Here is a 15,463-nt window from a genome sequence, read left to right as displayed (position 1 = left end):
TAATTCATCTCTCTCCTCGCTACTCCTCCGCTTCTCCCCTCTGCAAATCTCTTCACTGGCTCCCATTCCCTCAGCGTATCCAGTTCAAATTACTAATACTGACCTACAAGGCCATCTATAACCTGTCTCCTCCATATGTCTCTGAACTAATCTCCCGATACCTTCCCTCACGTAATCTCCGGTCCTCCCAAGACCTCCTTCTCTCCTCCACACTTATTCGCTCCTCACCCAACCACCTCCAAGACTTCTCCCAAATAGCCCCTATTCTCTGGAATTCTTTGCCCCAACAAGTCCGACTATCAACCACATTTGGATCCTTCAGACGGAACCTGAAAACCCACCTCTTCAAGAAAGCCTACAGCCTGCAATGACCCCGCTACCTCCTTCTCTCTCACCACTATCGGTGATATCACCTCAACCAACACCGGAACTGCTGCAACCCACCAACCTACCCTTCCCCACGATCCTGTAGCATGTAAGCCCGAAAGGGCAGGGTCCTCTCTCCCCTCTGTATCAGTCTGTCAGTTAGTTTTTTTACTGTAAGTGATATCTGTAATTTGTATGTATCCCTTTCTCATGTACAGCACCATGGTATCAATGGTGCTATATAAATAAATAATAATAATAATAATAAACAGATGTGATTTTAGGGAACGCCTAACTAAAATATTTAATCTCTCTTATCTGTAATCTTCTCTCTTCAGTTACACATTTAAACATGCTAGCATACATCCATTACTTAAAAACCATTCCTGGACCACAACTGTGCTGCTAACTACGGACCGGTCTCTAATTTTCCATTCATCTCTAAACTCCTGCAACGCTCGGTCCACTCCGTACACTTTTTACACTCTCCTGAGACTATCCTCACTAAAGACTGTAATGATCTACTAACAGCCAAATCTAATGACCACAGCTCCCTGCTGATCTCCTGGATCTCTGCAGCATCTGACACTGTAGATCACCAGCTTCTCCTCACTATGCTCCATTCTATCGGCCTCAAGGACACCATTCTCTCCTGGTTCTCCTCCTATCTCTCTGACAGCTCCTTCACTGTATCTTTTGCTGGCTCCTCTTCCTCTCCCCTTCCCCTTACTGTTGGGATTCCTCAAGGCTCAGTCCTAGGCCCCCTCATCTTCTACTTATACATTACCCCTATTGGACAAATCATCAGATTCGGTTTTCAGTCCCATCTCTAATGACACCCAATTATACACATCGTCTCCTGACATCACCCACCATTACTACATAATACCAGTGATTGTCCGCTGTCTCCAACATCATGTCCTCCCTGTGTCTAAAACTGAATCTGTCAAAAACTGAAATCCTTGTGTTTCCTCTCTCCACTATCCTACCTGTGCCCAACATTGCCATTTCCGAGTGTGGTTCCACCATTACTCCTCAGCAGCACATCCGTTGTCTTGGAGTCGCTCTTGATTCAGATCACCTATACCTCAAAAACATTTCTAGAATTTTACCTTTTCTTACTGTTTCTGACTCTGCAGAATCTCTGACTGTGGCTCTTATTCATTCTCACATGGACTACTGTAACTCTCCACAGATTGGTCTCCCTCTCAATCTCTCACTAATCTCTCCCCTCTCCGATCCGTCCTGGATGCAGCTGCCAGAACCATATTCCTCTCCAACCCCTACACCGATGCCTCCACCCTGTGCCAGTCACTACACTTGCTTCCCACCCGCTACAGGGTGCAATATAAACTCACCACTCTCATCCACAAATTTCTCCACGGTTCTGCATCCCCCTACATCTCCATCCTCTCAGTCTATCACCTCACCCATGCCTTGTGTTCTGCTAACGGCCTAAGACTAACATCCTCAATAATCTGAACCTCACACTCCCGTCTCCAATACTTCTCTCGTGCTGCACCAATTCTCTGGAATGCACTACCCAGGACAATTCTATTATTTCCCAATATCCACAGTTATAAGTGTGGCCTAAAAACACATTTCTTTAGACTCAAATTTCACCTCACTTATATAACTTTTCCTGTTTTGCCCATACAAAACTCTCGTCAAAATCAGGACCCTCGTATCATCTGTTCACACCCTCCACTCACTTATTAGCCCTCAGTGTCTGTACACACACTGGCCGGTGACCAGTTCATATAGCATTATGTGAACACACTTATATAATATATATCTATATAACATACAAGTAGTTGTTACCATTCTCCTTTCGTGTCCCGTTTCCTCAAAGATTGGAGCTTGTGAGCTGCCGGACCCTCACTGCTCCTGGTATCGGTGTTTTGTGTTATTCTGTAATATCTTTATTGTCTGTACCAGACCCCTCAAAAATGTAAAGTGCTGTGGAATATGTTGGCACTATATAAATAAAATTATTATTATATAGGGGAATGATTTATTGTGGGGATTGAGGAATAATTGAATGGAATTATGAAGACTGCTGCAGTACTATATGGAGCCACATCACTATATTGTGCAGTGAATTATTATATACAGTGATAGATTATTCTATGATGTTTATTATGCCTTAAAGTTATGGCTCCATCTGTATGGTACAAGCCTGTTTCCTCCACAGACGACGCTGACAACACCTGACCTCCTGCTACATCGCCATCTGCAGGGAGATCCGGGCCACAATATACGAGACCAGCCCTCATATAGTGGCCCCACTCCGTCCACACATCCTCTGCTGGGCATTGTAGTACTCCTGGTGGAATGATCAGTGATTGATCCCTGGCTTTGTAACCACAATGGTAAATAATGGCAGACATTGACGCAGAAGGGGAGGGACAACTACAGCTTTAATTAGATCAGGATTGTATACAGGATTACATATGGAGTGCTGACAACTCGTCCTGATCCTGACAACTCACAGCACAACGCAGACAAGTCTCTTGTCACGGAAAGGATTCTCAGCAGACGGAACTGGAGAGACCAGCGGATCCGACACAAAGTGAGACTGACAGAAGGAGAGAATGTCCGACACCACCACGGACACCTGCGAGACAACAGCACAATGTCATATAGCAATACATCAGTTATATCAGTGATGTCATCACCAGGGGGCGGAGCTGACAACCACTCACACATGATATACAGGCAGGTTGTCAGCAGTAATAGATGAGGAGCTGGTGCTGTAGTATGAGGGATGTGGTATCATGTCATTATATCAATGATGTCATCACCAGGGGGCAGGGCTATGTGACAACCAATCCTGTTGGTTAGCACAGATACTCCTCACCTTCATCCGGTCTATGTTCACCTCCATCTTTAGCTGCTCCACGTCTTTTCGGGCCTCAACAATTTTGGCTAAATTGTTAGACATTCTGTAATAAAACAGCAGAATATGATTATAATATAATATTTAGACATTGAACCCTTTCCTTAGGGTATGTGCAGCAGATTTAGGTGCGTTGTACAGTACCATTGTTTTCAATAGTAAACTGGAAAACGCTGTGCACATGCTGCGGATTTTTCCGCGCGGTTTTGCTGCGGTTTACAATCCGCAGCATGTCAATTCTTTTGTGCAGAAACGCTGCGGTTTCACACCTCATCCATTATGAGGTGTGAAACGGCGGGGCAAATCTGCAGGCAAATCCGCAGATAAACCACAGGACTTTAGTCCTGCGGATTTATCTGCGGATTTTACTACAAAATCCGCACCACCAAAAAACTCCGTGTGCACATACCCTTACACAGCCAAAAATCTATCAACCCCCATAGCTATCACTGTTATCAGGCTGACGTCATATTGGGGCGCAACCATGAAAACCCCAATTCAAGAGGCTCTGGGTGGAGAGTATTGGTCCTAATACTCTGCATGAGCAGAGGTCCTGGGGAAGGGGACAACACCCTGGAGGAATGGTCCTGGGAGACACCCTGGAGGGTCAGTCCTGTGGGGCGGCGACACCCTGGAGGGGTGGTCCTTGGGAGAGAGGGGAAAGACACCCTGGAGGAGCGGTCCTGGGGTGGAGACACCCTGGAGGGGAAGGCTTGGGGGGGTGGTCCTTAGACACGCTGGAGAGGTCCTGGGGAGGAGACACCCTGGAGGGGTCCTCCTTAGGAGGGAGGAGAGACACCCTATAGGGGCAGACCTTGGGAGGGAAGGGGGCTAGACAACCTGGAGGAGCGGTCCTTGGGAGGGAGACACCCTGGAGGGGCGGTCAATGGGAGGGAGGTGGTGAAACACCCTGTAAGGGTGGTCTTTGGGAGGGAGGGGAGGAAACACCCTGTAGGGGCGGTCCTTGGGAGGGAGGGGGGACATCCTTGAGGGGCAGTCCTGTGGGGGAGACACCCTGGAGGGGCGGTCCTGGGGTAAAGACACCCTGGAGGGGAGGTCCAGGGGAGGGGGGGAGACACCCTGGAGGGTCTGTCCCAGGGTTGATCCTCTGTGCTTTACTGGTCACAGATGAATCTTACACCCCATGTGCTTCTGCTCATCAGTCCTGCAGGCTGCACTAAGCAAATGAATGTCATGAATGTCGTTCATGGTAAAGTTGGTTGTGAATCAATTGGCAGGACTTTGGTCCATTGTCCTCATCAGTAATCTGTGGGTGCCGGATGGGAGCCCAGCGCACCACCTTTGACCTGCAAGCATAAGCAGCTCCCCATTTGCGCCATGCCACAACGATGACATCGCACCAGGCCGGCTAATCAGGAGAGCCATGGATGCTGTGGTTCTCCACGCTCTCTTCCGGCGGTCACAGATTACTGACACACGGCTGATGCATCTTCATCTCTTGTGGAGGTGGATTACATGTTTGGGATATGGCAGTGGCAGGTGTGCCGTGTACCTGCAGCCAGCAGCTCACCCCAGAGAATACACCGGTAATCACTGCAGCAATTACACAGCAGCGTACAAGACCAAACCCATCAGCAAGAAAAACAGGGCGTGCAAGCAGAGGGCAAACAATGTACATATCAGTGGGGGTCCCAGCAATCGGGAAGTTTATCACCTATCCTATGGATACAGTGTAACTACTAATCTTGGTAAATTCCTTTTGGATGAGGCTACGTGGTGACTTTGGCTGCGAGAGCCGACACATGAAATTCGCTGTGTGCCGCTACATTGCAGTGCTGCACAAATGAATGAGGGCACATTGTAACACACTACGGCAAAAAGAAATTCGCAAAGAATCAAACCAAGTGTGACTTTATGCGACTTGCTTGTCGCGGAAGGTTAGGAGTCGAAATGCGACCCCAATCACTTGTGCAGCACTGCGATGACGCAGCGGCACAGAGCGAATTTCACTTTTGTGGCCGCTGTCGCTGTAATCTCAGCATTGAAGGGAACAGCACATTTTTCTGTTTTATTTTGCCAGAATTTCTTATTTTTCTGTTAAAGCCACGTAAAGACTCGCCCTTTGCACGATGAGTTGTAATTTTGAACAATTCATTTTACCATATAATGTACTGACAATGTAGAAAAAAATTCAAGTGGGGGGGGGGGGAATGGTAAGAAAAATGCAATTCCGCCATTGTTTTGAGTTTGGCACGTATATTGTTCATTGTGCGGTAAAAAAAGATTTGGCAACAAAATTCCACAGGTCAGAGCGATCACAGGAATACTATATGGGTCGTTTCTATACTATTTTAGTGGCTTAAAATATCCTGAAGTCTGTAAAAAATAAAATAAATAAATTGGGTTTGTGACGCCAATTTCCGAGACGCATTACTTTTTTTATTTTCCCCATGAGCGGAGCTGCAGTTTGTAATGGCACCATTTTGATGTGCATACAATGTTTTGACCTTTATTTTTGTGCCTAGTAATATGTTCATCTTTTTTTTTTTTTTTTTTTTTTCTTTACAAGGTTTACTGTACGAGTTAAATAATTTTAGGTTTTAATTATCTGATCTCTGTGAGTATAGGTGTACTGATTATTATTTCATTTAATATTTTTCTTTTTATCTGAGAAAAATAAGGCGATTTGAGTTGTTAAACTTATTTTTTTATTTTTACATTTGATTTTATTAGTCCCGCAAGAGGACTTGAATCTACGATTGTCCAATCACGTGTTCAATACCACAACATATAAGACGTCTCATGGTCTATGAAGCAAAATTATAATATAGGATTCAAATGGGAGCCAAACTGGCTGCAACAGGGGCCTTCAGAAAGCTCCAGTCATATCAGTACCGTGTGAACCCATGATGGAGGGGAAGGGACCATAGTCACCCAAATGGAGACATTCCACCAGGATGGCGTGGTTTAGAAGCTGCTGCCAGTGACTGACAGCAAAACTTAAAGGATTAAACAGCAGTGATCAGAGCTCACTCCGATCACTGCTGTAAGGCCGGGTCACACTTGCGAGTGTGATGGAAGAAACTTGCGCGAGTCTCGCGTCTCAATACCCAGCACTCGGTACCGGAGTGTGCAGCTGCATGTATTTCTATGCAGCTGAGCGCTCCGGTCCCGAGTGCCGGGTATTGATGCGAGAGACTCGCACAAGTTTCTCACATTGCAGTTGCAAGTGTGACCTTTGCCTTAGAAGCAGATACTATAAAACTCCGCTTCTGAGCCTGCTGAATGCACGATCGATATAAAGGTTATGGAACATGAAGGAGGTAAGGTGCAAAAAATATCTAAGGCCTCATTCACACATCAGTATTTTTGATCAGTATTTCATCAGTATTTGTATGTCAAAACCAGGAGTGGACCTTACAGAGACAAACTATAATTGAAAGACTGACACCTGTTCTGTGTTTTGGAGACACTCCTGGTTTTGGCATGCAAACACTGATGAAAAATACTGACCAAATACTGACATGTGAATGAGGCCTAAAACAGATCATAAATTTAGGAAAAGGTTTTTCTGGGGCAAAATAAACGAGCATTGTGGTGCACTCGTAGCTTACTAAATCTCCCCCATTACATCACACCGGTTTGTGCAGAGCATTGCTCGCCTGGAGCTGCAGAGCTTTACACCAGGGAAGATAACTGAGGACAATAGAGCAGCAGTATACTTGTCACTGCAGGTCCCTAGGAATATATAAGTGGCGGTATGATATCTGGGATAGTGGCATTCCTCAACGTTCAGCTTAATTGTGGCCCCTAAATACTGATTGTGGAGGGGCCCAATGTGGACGCACCTGAGCTCCCGCCCAGGTATCCCACAGGTGCAGCCCCCCACAGGCCATGTACCCACCTGTATCCCGTGCGGAGCAGGCAGGATGGCAGCGCAGGCTCCGGGCGTCTCCTCCAGGTACTGGCAGGTGGCTGGGACACCTTCTCCTGATTGACGGTCCCCGGAGATGGGGTGGAGACGGCAGAACAGATGTCTCTTCATTGTTCCTCTTGGAGGAGAATCTCATTATGGGAGTGTATGAGGGGCGGGCGACATCCATAGACCACACTATGGCCGAATCATCACCTGACACCACTTTCACCATCATGGAGCATCAGATATTTATTAAGGCCTCTTTCACACTTCAGTTTTTTGCATCAGTCAAAATCCGCCAAAAGGACGGATGCTGGATCCGTTTTAGTACTGATGACAACGGATGCCACCTGTCCGTTTTTCTGACGGATCCGACAAATGAAGAATTTTAAAGGAATCGCAGCCGAGAGAGAGAGATTGATTTTTTTTGTCCGGCACCCAGAAAGAATTTCGGGTTAAATGTGTGTCTGGAGGATCCGCCAGAAAAAAAAAAACGTTGCAAGCTCCGTTTTGAAATCTTTGAGGATGGTGACGGACAGCAACTTTTGGCGGATCCTCAAAAAAAACGGATGCAACGGACAGCAATCCGTCACAATCCGCCATTAATGAAAGTCAATGGAGAAAAAAAACGGATCCTCAAAAGAAAATTGAGGATCCGTTTTTTTCAAAACCTGGCGGATTGTGACTGATTGTAAAAAACTGAAGTGTGAAAGAGGCCTTAGCCTTAGTTATCTAACCTGTCTGTTACCCACGGCAACCAATCACAGCGCAGCTTTCATTTCTAAACCTGCTGTGTGAAAATGAAAGCTGCAATCTAGTTGGTTGCTATGGGTAACCAAGACAGTTTTGCTAAATGAGGCCTAGTTTGTCCAGGTTTTCCCCTCTGTATTATGGGAGTTAGTGGGGGAATATTTTCAGGGGGAGGCTTCCTTATGTAACTCGTCATTTGTAGTTCTCAATTTTATGCAACTAAATTCAGTGTGGGGTAGGTAGTCAGAATCACACAGTGTCCAGAGGGCGGATCCTGGACTCTTCCACCATCCCCCTGCACCGATCGCGCGATAATCCGCTGCCTCCCGCTGGCCCACTAGGCGTCGGGGCTCGGCTCTTGGCAATTAGTAGGCTCTACACTATTATTGGATGCCAAGGAGAACTCAGCAGCGCCCCTCAAAGTAGTTCCCTAAAAGAGCGAGACCCTAAAAATAATGTAAAACATAATACCTCCCCTGAATTGATGAATATGAGAAAGGTTTAACCCTCCTCCCAACAACCCGCTCAGGAAAATTAAAGTCTACTCTATATCCAGAAATATAAAATCAGCCAGACCCCAAACTAATCCCCGGACCCCTCCATCAATGCCGTAATACCCCCATAAATTGTGTTCGGACATCTACATTTTTTATTGGAGGATTCGTTCAGTATTAGGCCAAAGGTAAAACGTGGCTGCAGTCTTCCATAAACAGCGCCACCCTTGTACGTGGTGGTGCCTCGTAGGGCGGCTCAGTGCTGGGTACAATACCACACACCGTCATGGACAGATGATGCGCTGTGCTCGGCGTAATCATTTTATTTATATGGCGCTGACATATACTGAAGCTCTTTACAAATCAGTGGATAAGATCAGACGTTGCAGGGGGACACATAATGCTACAATTACAAGAGGAGCGAGGGTCCTGACCACAAGAGCTTACAATCTACGAGGAAACGGGGGCGACATAGGGAACAAGTGTCATGTACGGCGCAGCCATCAGTGTAAGAAATCAGATCATGTCTCCTTCACATCTTTCCCGGCCTCATCTCATCCTTTTGTCCCTGGTAACATCTTCCATTTACATCAGCCCCTCAGTAGTCCTCTTCTCTTACTCCTGGATAATGGCTCCACCACAATAAAGTCTTCTCCACCTCACCTATAGTCAGAATTTTCCTGGTGAGAGCTCTTCCTTTTCGTCCCCAGTAACAATCTCCTTCTCTATTGAAGTCTTCTGCCCATCTCCCCATGACATCTACTCCCATATAATATTTTCCTCCTCCCAGATATCATTGAATCGCCGTCTAGTCACATTTCTGATGTCTTCCTCTCCTGGTGAGGCCGTGTCCGCTCCTCTACCCCCTTATCTCACCATTAGCAGCATCTTTTTGATTTGCACCTCCCCCCAAGTTACCTTTTCTTGGCTTCATCAACTAATTTTCTATTTTCCTTGTTCAGGAGATGAGTTTTGGATAAATCATTTGTGACTTTACAAAATAAAATTGAAGTCGAAATTTTTTTTTTTCTTTTTCTGCAGATGAGAACTTATGTGCGACAAACTGTGCGAGACTTTAGTCTAAAAAGGCACAAACCACACAGGTGAAAAATCTTTTTCTTTATGAACAGCAAGAGGCAGAAAAAGGACGTACACTCCAGTTTTGTTGAAACGCGTGTGACTCAGTTTTTTTTTTTTAAGGGGGGGGTGAGACAGCCAGTATTTTATCCCACTATGATATATATCTATAATTTATTCGGCTCTGCGGGCATCCATGGAGGCATCTCTCGTGCCGCTGCTCACCAACCATCCATATTCTATCATCTCCTATGGGGGGCATCGGGCAGGTGTAATAATGAATGCGGCATGATGTGGGGGCGCACATTATAGGAGGTTGTACGTTCTCATCCCTGGGAAGGCAGCTGACTCCAGCCTGTGGATTACAACCCCCACCTCACCATGTACAGCGCGGCTCTGCATGAATCACATTCTGTGTTATATTTGGACTGGAGGTTTTTGTTCAGTTTCCATGACGACTCGGAGATGAGACAGACGGCACTTTGTGTGCGAGGGGCAGATGTGGATCCTACGGTGATGAGAACTGCAATGTCGTGCACAAAACGGAACCGTGTGTGCCGAAACATTCACCACAAGGCGGAGCCACCGCCGAGGCCGCCATGACGGCTGATCCAAGCACAAGCTCTGGGACAGTGAATTGAAAACAATGCAGGCAGTAGAGCACCACAATACCCTAATCTGGGCGTTCGTTCATGCTGAGGCTCCTGCTACACAAATAGAAGACCTACAGACAATTTGCCATTTTTTTTTTTTTTGGGGTGGGGACTGTACTGACATGCTGCTGCCCCCAGGACATAACACCCCTTACAATAACCGAGGAAATAAGAGCACGAAGACACAAAGTGACAAGAAACACTTTATTTACAGGATCCGATAGAAATCAATGGCGGATATTTACAGCTGTTTGTGGCGGCAGCGCCTCCTGTACACGGCAGGGTCATATGTACAATCAATACTCAATCCACGGCGCCTTCGCTATACACGTCTGTACACAGCGGCCGGGTCATTATACACAAAACTGTACAGAACACCGGGGGAGAGTGCACTGATGGGGGTTGTAGTGGAGTCTGCCACAGGAACCTTCATGAGAGATCCCACGGACAGAGAAAGGGTTAAACACTCATGCAACCTCACAGACATAAATGCATCCTGGCCGTTGTAGTCCCCTGCTGATCTAGAATCATGGGAGTTGTAGTTCAAAAACTACCAGGAGATCGCCACGATGCATTGTGGGAGACACGGTCCAGAAAGCAGTCACATTAAAGAAGCGCGATAGCCGCAGACTGGGGGTCTCTTCATGTACAGTGCAAGAGAATGTCCTCTATTATTCGCTGTTATCAGCCATTACGGGGGGCGGGCGACGACTGGAGGACGAGAGAGCACAATCTATTACTCCCTGTTATCAGCCGCTACAGACTAGTGTTCTTCAATGGGAACAGTGGCAGGATGTGCAGGGAATGGGGAGTTCCACCATGATTGTGTTGGACAGGGTTGTGTGGATTGGGGGTCTGCTCACACAGTGGTCATGACCTTGAGTGAGCCTGTGTGGAACCGCATGATCTTTTTCTTAAGAGCCTGAGAAGCTTTTACCTTAAACATTTGGGGGCGCCCTTCGGCATCCCGGGGAGGAAGCTGCATTGGCCATACCAAGCCTCCTTCTTCTTCCTCCTCTTCTCCTTCCGAGTCTACCCTTGTTTCACCCTCTGGGACTCCAGCACTAATCTCTGCAGTCGACCTCCACTTTCTGCAAGGGGGTCCGATCCTCCCTGTTGGGGCCCTTCCATCTCTTCCCAGGGTGTAACAACGGCTCCCTTCTTGCATATGCATTCGAGGGTCCCCCCATTCCTGCACGAAGCCCTGTGGGTCCGCCCAGCCCTCGGTGTGAGCCCTGGTATTAGCCCAACTCTCCTTATAAGTGCGGGGGTTGACCCAACCATCTAAGTGCCCCCTGGATCCCTGCCACACTTCTTGGGGGACCCTGAGGTCCACGTTATCCTCTGGCCGTGGAGATGGGTCCCTCAGGCTAGTTTCTGACAGTGACCTTGGTGTCCTTCGCCCGCCTCTCTTCCTAGGCGGTTCCTCTGCAGAAAGGCATTTCCTTGGGGGTTTTGGTGGAGACCCCTCCACACTGTGGCCCTTTAAGAGAGGTGGGTGCTTTCTGCGGGGGCCGCGGTGAGTTGGGGTATAAGAGGTGCTGGCCATTCTGCTCACTGGGGCTGGGGCAGGAGGACGATCAGCAGAAACAGAACGGAGATACGGGGCGCGGAGCTGACGCCGAAGGAGAGAAAGGATATAACCTTCAGCGCGGCGAGCAGGAGGCGGTGGCGGAGGAGGTGGGGGAGGGGGAGATGAAGGGGAAGGGTAAGGGGCAGACATGGAACGAGGCACCAGAAGACGAGAAGAGGAACGAGGGTGATGGGATCCCACAACCAGATCACCTGAGGGCAGAAAGAAGAGCGGGGCAGTTACACACAAAAGAGGAGAAGCGACAGGAGCAGCGGGGGAAACTCACCAGATCTCACCTGCACTTTTCGGGCGTTCACTGGCATAATGCAGCCGAGCCTCAGCTTGTCCAACTCGGGGGGCCCGGTCCAGGAACACGTCACCTGCCTCCGAACCATCAGCTTCATACTCCACTGCAGAAAATAAAAAAACAAAAACAAAACATACTGTCTACTGAATACCACTCCGAGCAACAACGCCCAGTCAACGCACGCCTCCACTCCGAGCAACAACGCCCAGTCAACGCACGCCTCCACTCGTGCCCCGCCCAGTCAACGCACGCCTCCACTCGTGCCACGCCCAGTCAACGCACGCCTCCACTCGTGCCCCGCCCAGTCAACGCACGCCTCCACTCGTGCCCCGCCCAGTCAACGCACGCCTCCACTCGTGCCCCGCCCAGTCAACGCACGCCTCCACTCGTGCCCCGCCCAGTCAACGCACGCCTCCACTCGTGCCCCGCCCAGTCAACGCACGCCTCCACTCGTGCCCCGCCCAGTCAACGCACGCCTCCACTCGTGCCCCGCCCAGTCAACGCACGCCTCCACTCGTGCCCCGCCCAGTCAACGCACGCCTCCACTCGTGCCCCGCCCAGTCAACGCACGCCTCCACTCGTGCCCCGCCCAGTCAACGCACGCCTCCACTCGTGCCCCGCCCAGTCAACGCACGCCTCCACTCGTGCCCCGCCCAGTCAACGCACGCCTCCACTCGTGCCCCGCCCAGTATATACACCCTCGGACTCCATTGCCTAGTTCGTACTCCTGCCCTATGTACAGTGCTCCACTTATGTGTGGAGGATGGTAGCGAGTGGGTGTGAGGCAGCTGTGTAAACTCAGTGGGCACGAGGGGCTTTATAAACAAAGCTCAGTCCTAAAAATAAAATCTCATTATCTGCAGCCATCATCAAACAGTCCAAGTAAAAAGGAAGTCTCCAAAACACGTCTGGAATCCTAATGGTATGAAGTGAAGGTGTGCAGGCCGAGTGGGTTTTGTGGGCGCTCAGTGGCTCCCTGGGTGGAGTTGCAGAGAGTCTGGCAAGTGCTGGTGGGAGGAAATAAGTAAGGGGAGGGGACATGCAGCCAGCATGTAGTTTTATCAGTGCACAAAAAAAAAAAAAAAAAAAAAGCTGTGATTTCCGAAGGGTTAATTTTTATCCCTGCCTCCTGATACAGCAGCACTGAATGGCGCAGGGCACGGTCCACTGGGCAGAAGGAAAAGATCAGGAACCACACGTGCACTGGGCAGGAATGAACACAGCCTGTCAGTCATCTCACAAAATCTCATCCCAACCCATCACAGCGGCGCCCTCTGCAGAGCACAGCGGTGATGGCACGGGGAGTGCTGGCTGCAGAGCTCCAGATTGGAGTGTAAGAAAGGTCACCAAAAGTCAGGGCACCAACAAGACAATTTTTCACACCCTCCAACCGCTGTCGACTAAATTCTTTCATAACGGCACAGATTATTGTGGAGAACTGAGAATCCTTGGGCACCATGTGACGGCAGCACAGGAGCAGCGCACCCTGGGGACGATGGTACCCCGGAGCCGGAGGGTGAGGGTGTGGAGAATGTGTGAGACTGGCACCTCAGGGGACGCTGCGACAAAGAAACAAGTCCAGAAACGAGAAACATCACAGAGGACAAGCGGCCAAAAGATCAGCGGCAGCAGGTGTACCATAATGGTATCTATATGAGCGTTGGCACCCAGAAGGGCCTCCTGCCTGATGCACATACGGCATCACAACCCCGACACACAGGGCGTCTCCCCGGCCCACACTGCCCACTCGCGAGCCGGGTGTTGATCTCCCGCTACAGTCGTGTTGCCAGCTCACCGTTCCCCTGGTCGTTCTCCGCTCTTAATCGTAATTCTCCAAGTTGTCTCTCCAACTCCCACAGCTGCCGGTCCAGATCCTGAGACAAGGGGAGAAATGGGAGAATGTCAGAAGATGCCGGGATGATGGGCGTCAACCGCGCGAGACGGGGGGGGGGGGGGGGGGGGGGGGAAATGATGGGGGTTATATACACGCAAACACTGGGGTGGGGATGGATGATGGGGGTTATATATATATATATATATATATATATATACACACACACACACACACTGGGGTGGGGGATGATGGGGGTTATATACACACACACACTGGGGTGGGGGATGATGGGGGTTATATATATATATATATACACACACACTGGGGTGGGGGATGATGGGGGTTATATACACACACACACACACACACACTGGGGTTGGGGGATGATGGGGGTTATATACACACACACACTGGGGTTGGGGGATGATGGGGGTTATATACACACACACACTGGGGTGGGGGATGATGGGGGTTATATATACACACACTGGGGTGGGGGATGATGGGGGTTATATATACATATATACACACACACACACACTGGGGGACGATGGGGGTTATATATATATATATATATATATATATATATATATATATACACACACACACACACACACACACACACACACACTGGGGTTGGGGGATGATGGGGGTTATATACACACACACACACACACTGGGGTTGGGGGATGATGGGGGTTATATACAGTTGTGGCCAAAAGTATTGACACCCCTGCAATTTTGTCAGATAATACTCAGTTTCTTACTGAAAATGATTGCAAACACAAATTCTTTGGTATTATCTTCATTTAATTTGTCTTAAATGAAGAAACAAAAAGAATTGTCCTAAAGCCAAATTGGATATAATTCCACACCAAACATAAAAAAAGAGGGTGGACAAAAGTATTGGCACTGTTCGAAAAATCATGTGATGCTTCTCTAATTTGTGTAATTAACAGCACCTGTAACTTACCTGTGGCACCTAACAGGTGTTGGCTATAACTAAATCACACTTGCAGCCAGTTGACATGGATTAAAGTTGACTCAACCTCTGTCCTGTGTCCTTGTGTGTACCACATTGAGCATGGAGAAAAGAAAGAAGACCAAAGAACTGTCTGAGGACTTGAGAAACCAAATTGTGAGGAAGCATGAGCAATCTCAAGGCTACAAGTTCATCTCCAAAGACCTGAATGTTCCTGTGTCTACCGTGCGCAGTGTCATCAAGAAGTTTAAAGCCCATGGCACTGTGGCTAACCTCCCTAGATGTGGACGGAAAAGAAAAATTGACAAGAGATTTCAACGCAAGATTGTGCGGATGTTGGATAAAGAACCTCGACTAACATCCAAACAAGTTCAAGCTGCCCTGCAGTCCGAGGGTACGACAGTGTCAACCCGTACTATCCGTCGGCGTCTGAATGAAAAGGGACTGTATGGTAGGAGTCCCAGGAAGACCCCACTTCTTACCCCGAGACATAAAATAGCCAGGTTGGAGTTTGCCAAAACTTACCTGAAAAAGCCTAAAACATTTTGGAACAATGGTCAGATGAGACAAATGTAGAGCTTTTTGGGCAAAGGCATCAACATAGAGTTTACAGGAGAAAAAAAAAAAAAAAAAAAAAGGCATTCAAAGAAA

General features: G+C 48.4%; 2 protein-coding genes across 2 annotated transcripts in view; both read right to left on the bottom strand.

Annotated features, from left to right (window-relative positions):
- Window positions 1-2,767: 2,767 nt before the first annotated feature.
- On the bottom strand, window positions 2,768-9,466 carry GNG8 (G protein subunit gamma 8). The gene is made up of 3 exons (XM_073561183.1): window positions 7,131-9,466; window positions 3,227-3,311; window positions 2,768-2,983 (listed from the first exon to the last, which is right to left on the bottom strand). The coding sequence occupies exons 2-3, from the start codon at window positions 3,308-3,310 to the stop codon at window positions 2,855-2,857; spliced, it is 213 nt and encodes a 70-aa protein (XP_073417284.1). The 5' UTR covers window position 3,311; window positions 7,131-9,466; the 3' UTR covers window positions 2,768-2,854.
- Window positions 9,467-10,306: 840 nt separating this feature from the next.
- Window positions 10,307-15,463, bottom strand: part of DACT3 (dishevelled binding antagonist of beta catenin 3) — a 19,611-nt gene continuing 14,454 nt past the window's right edge. The window contains exons 2-4 of the mRNA XM_073561182.1: window positions 13,792-13,870; window positions 11,986-12,099; window positions 10,307-11,901 (exon numbers count right to left, since the gene is read on the bottom strand). Of these exons, the coding sequence (XP_073417283.1) occupies window positions 10,976-11,901; window positions 11,986-12,099; window positions 13,792-13,870 (1,119 nt within the window). The 3' untranslated portion in view covers window positions 10,307-10,975. The remainder of the gene's footprint in view (window positions 11,902-11,985; window positions 12,100-13,791; window positions 13,871-15,463) is intronic.

This window comes from Dendrobates tinctorius, unplaced genomic scaffold, assembly GCF_039654945.1.
Source record: "Dendrobates tinctorius isolate UK_male_01 unplaced genomic scaffold, ASM3965494v1 ptg000315l, whole genome shotgun sequence".
Lineage (NCBI taxonomy): Eukaryota > Metazoa > Chordata > Amphibia > Anura > Dendrobatidae > Dendrobates > Dendrobates tinctorius.
This window is presented reverse-complemented; position numbering and strand designations above follow the sequence as displayed.